Raw genomic sequence first — 2,236 nt, forward strand, 5'->3', positions numbered from 1 at the left:
AATAAATATTCATCTAAAACACAGCTGTTTGTTGGCTCATTATTTGAAAAGTCATTTCTCATGATAGGATTTATAATTACAGTATGTTCGACAGCACCAGGCTCATTCCTTTCAATGCAAAATAAATCATCTCTTTCTTTATGGGGTTGGAGATGTACTCTGAATCAATGTGTAAGATGAATAACTTTACTATTGCACCTGGGCAGAGAGCCAGTTGGGCCTTAACCCTTAGCCTACCAGGGACATCAATTTTTTTTTTATTAAAAAATAAAAAAACTTAAATGGCAATGTAGTGAAAACAATGTTTTGATGGCAAATTTGTATCTAATAGTTGTTTGGTTCTGAAGCTTCCATGGTCTTTGGCTGCACTTCGGTGACCAGATGTTGTTAACATCTGTGACCTCTCTGAAACACATCCATAGAACCTGTGAGTGATGTTTATATATTTCCAGAGACAGAACACCTAATCTGCAAGCAGTTGGAACAATTAATACACATATCAAGTATTTAAACACCTCTTTGTTTTTTGGATTTGTACTAAAGGCGGCCTTCTGTGTGTGAGCCAGAAAGCACTGGATAGTGAGCATCAGTTTCATCAAGGTTTAACAAAGTCCGACCATGCAGGGTTATCCTGACGCCAATGTTACCTTTGGCCTGGCCAAGGAGATGAGCCAAAACGACATCCAACGTGTCAACCGGCTGTACTGCCTCAAGTAGTTACACTGAAGTTTCTCTGACTATACATTTCTGTCACTGTGGACTCAGCATCATGCCACCCTGTTACTCTTTCTGCTGGGTGGAGGCAGTGCCATGACTGATGTCTTTAAGCATCCATTTCACTTTACATTCTGCTAGTTTTCTCTTCCTTAATAAGGAAAGTCCTGATTTAGATGAGTGATTAATTTTCTTGTTTCTTGAAAAGGTGTTTGGAATCTCTTTTTCATTTTACTTTGATTAATAAATATTCATCTAAAACACAGCTGTTTGTTGGCTCATTATTTGAAAAGTTATTTCACGTGATAGGATTTATAATTACAGTATGTTATATAATATGTTCCACAGCACCACCCTCACACCTTTCAATACAAACAATCCTCCCAATATCATCTTTCACTTTGTTAAACATGACACAGTCACATCAGAATCATGTTTAATGGCCAAGTATGTTCGAACATACAAGGAATTTGACTCCTGTGCGGAGGCTCTTGGTGGGTTTGTGGGCAACAGGAAATAGAAAATAACAACAAGAATAAAAAAATAAAAATAAAACATTAAAAAAATTAACTGTGTGAATTCAAATGGGAAATATGTGGAATCAAACATAGGAGAGAATGACAGGAAAAGAGACTATTTATAAAAACATGTACATCTATATACTGTACATTATGGTAGAAGAGCTTTCACACTGATGTACACAATGACTGCTGTGTCCAGTCATACAGTCATGGGTTAACTGTTCATCTAAGTGATGACTGAGTAATTATTCCAAGTCATGACACAATTCTTTTCAGCTGAGATTTAGGAATGAAATAATTAACATTTAATGAGGCTTTACTCCCTGATAGATGTTTTGTACAAAAAACAACCTGTTTAAGCTTAATGTATGAAAAAATCACCTCTTTCTTTATGGGGTTGGAGATGTACCCTGAATCAGTGTATAAGATGAATAACTTTAGTATTGCACCTGGGCTGCAGTGCAGATTTTCTAAACTGACCTGCAAACAGCCTACTGTATAGCTCTTTTGTTTTAAAGAGTGCACCATGCAGCAATATTGCTGCAAACACAGCACACTGATCTTTTATTTGTATATCACCAATTCACAACAGTAATAGTTTCAGGGCACTTTGCATAATCAGGTCTAGACCTTACACTACTATGAGGAAAACCCAACAAGTCCCCTTTCAGCTGCGGGAAGGAAAACCTCCCTTTAATGGAAGAAACCTCTGACAGACCCCAGCTCTTGGAGGGTGGCCTTCTGCCTTGACCGGATGGGGTGAGTGGATAGAGGAGAGAGGAAAGACAAGAGAAGCATCAGGACACAAGAGGTTGTTATGGTGCCACGAAACATCAGAAGACAAAACATAACATGCTATATACTTTTCTACTCTCCACCACTGTCCTACTAGGATTATAGTACTATACAATACTATACAGTATCCACAATATACATATACACAGTACACATACAGTACATACACTATATATATATATATATGTGTGTGTGTGTGTGTGTGT

General features: G+C 37.4%; 1 protein-coding gene across 1 annotated transcript in view; it reads left to right on the forward strand.

Annotated features, from left to right (window-relative positions):
- The first annotated feature begins 618 nt into the window (after positions 1-618).
- Positions 619-2,236, forward strand: part of LOC109956347 (high choriolytic enzyme 1-like) — a 9,671-nt gene continuing 8,053 nt past the window's right edge. The window contains exon 1 of the mRNA XM_020593368.1: positions 619-713. Within this exon, the coding sequence (XP_020449024.1) occupies positions 619-713 (95 nt within the window). The remainder of the gene's footprint in view (positions 714-2,236) is intronic.

Source organism: Monopterus albus, unplaced genomic scaffold (assembly GCF_001952655.1).
Source record: "Monopterus albus unplaced genomic scaffold, M_albus_1.0 scaffold19.1, whole genome shotgun sequence".
NCBI classification, from domain to species: Eukaryota; Metazoa; Chordata; class Actinopteri; order Synbranchiformes; family Synbranchidae; genus Monopterus; species Monopterus albus.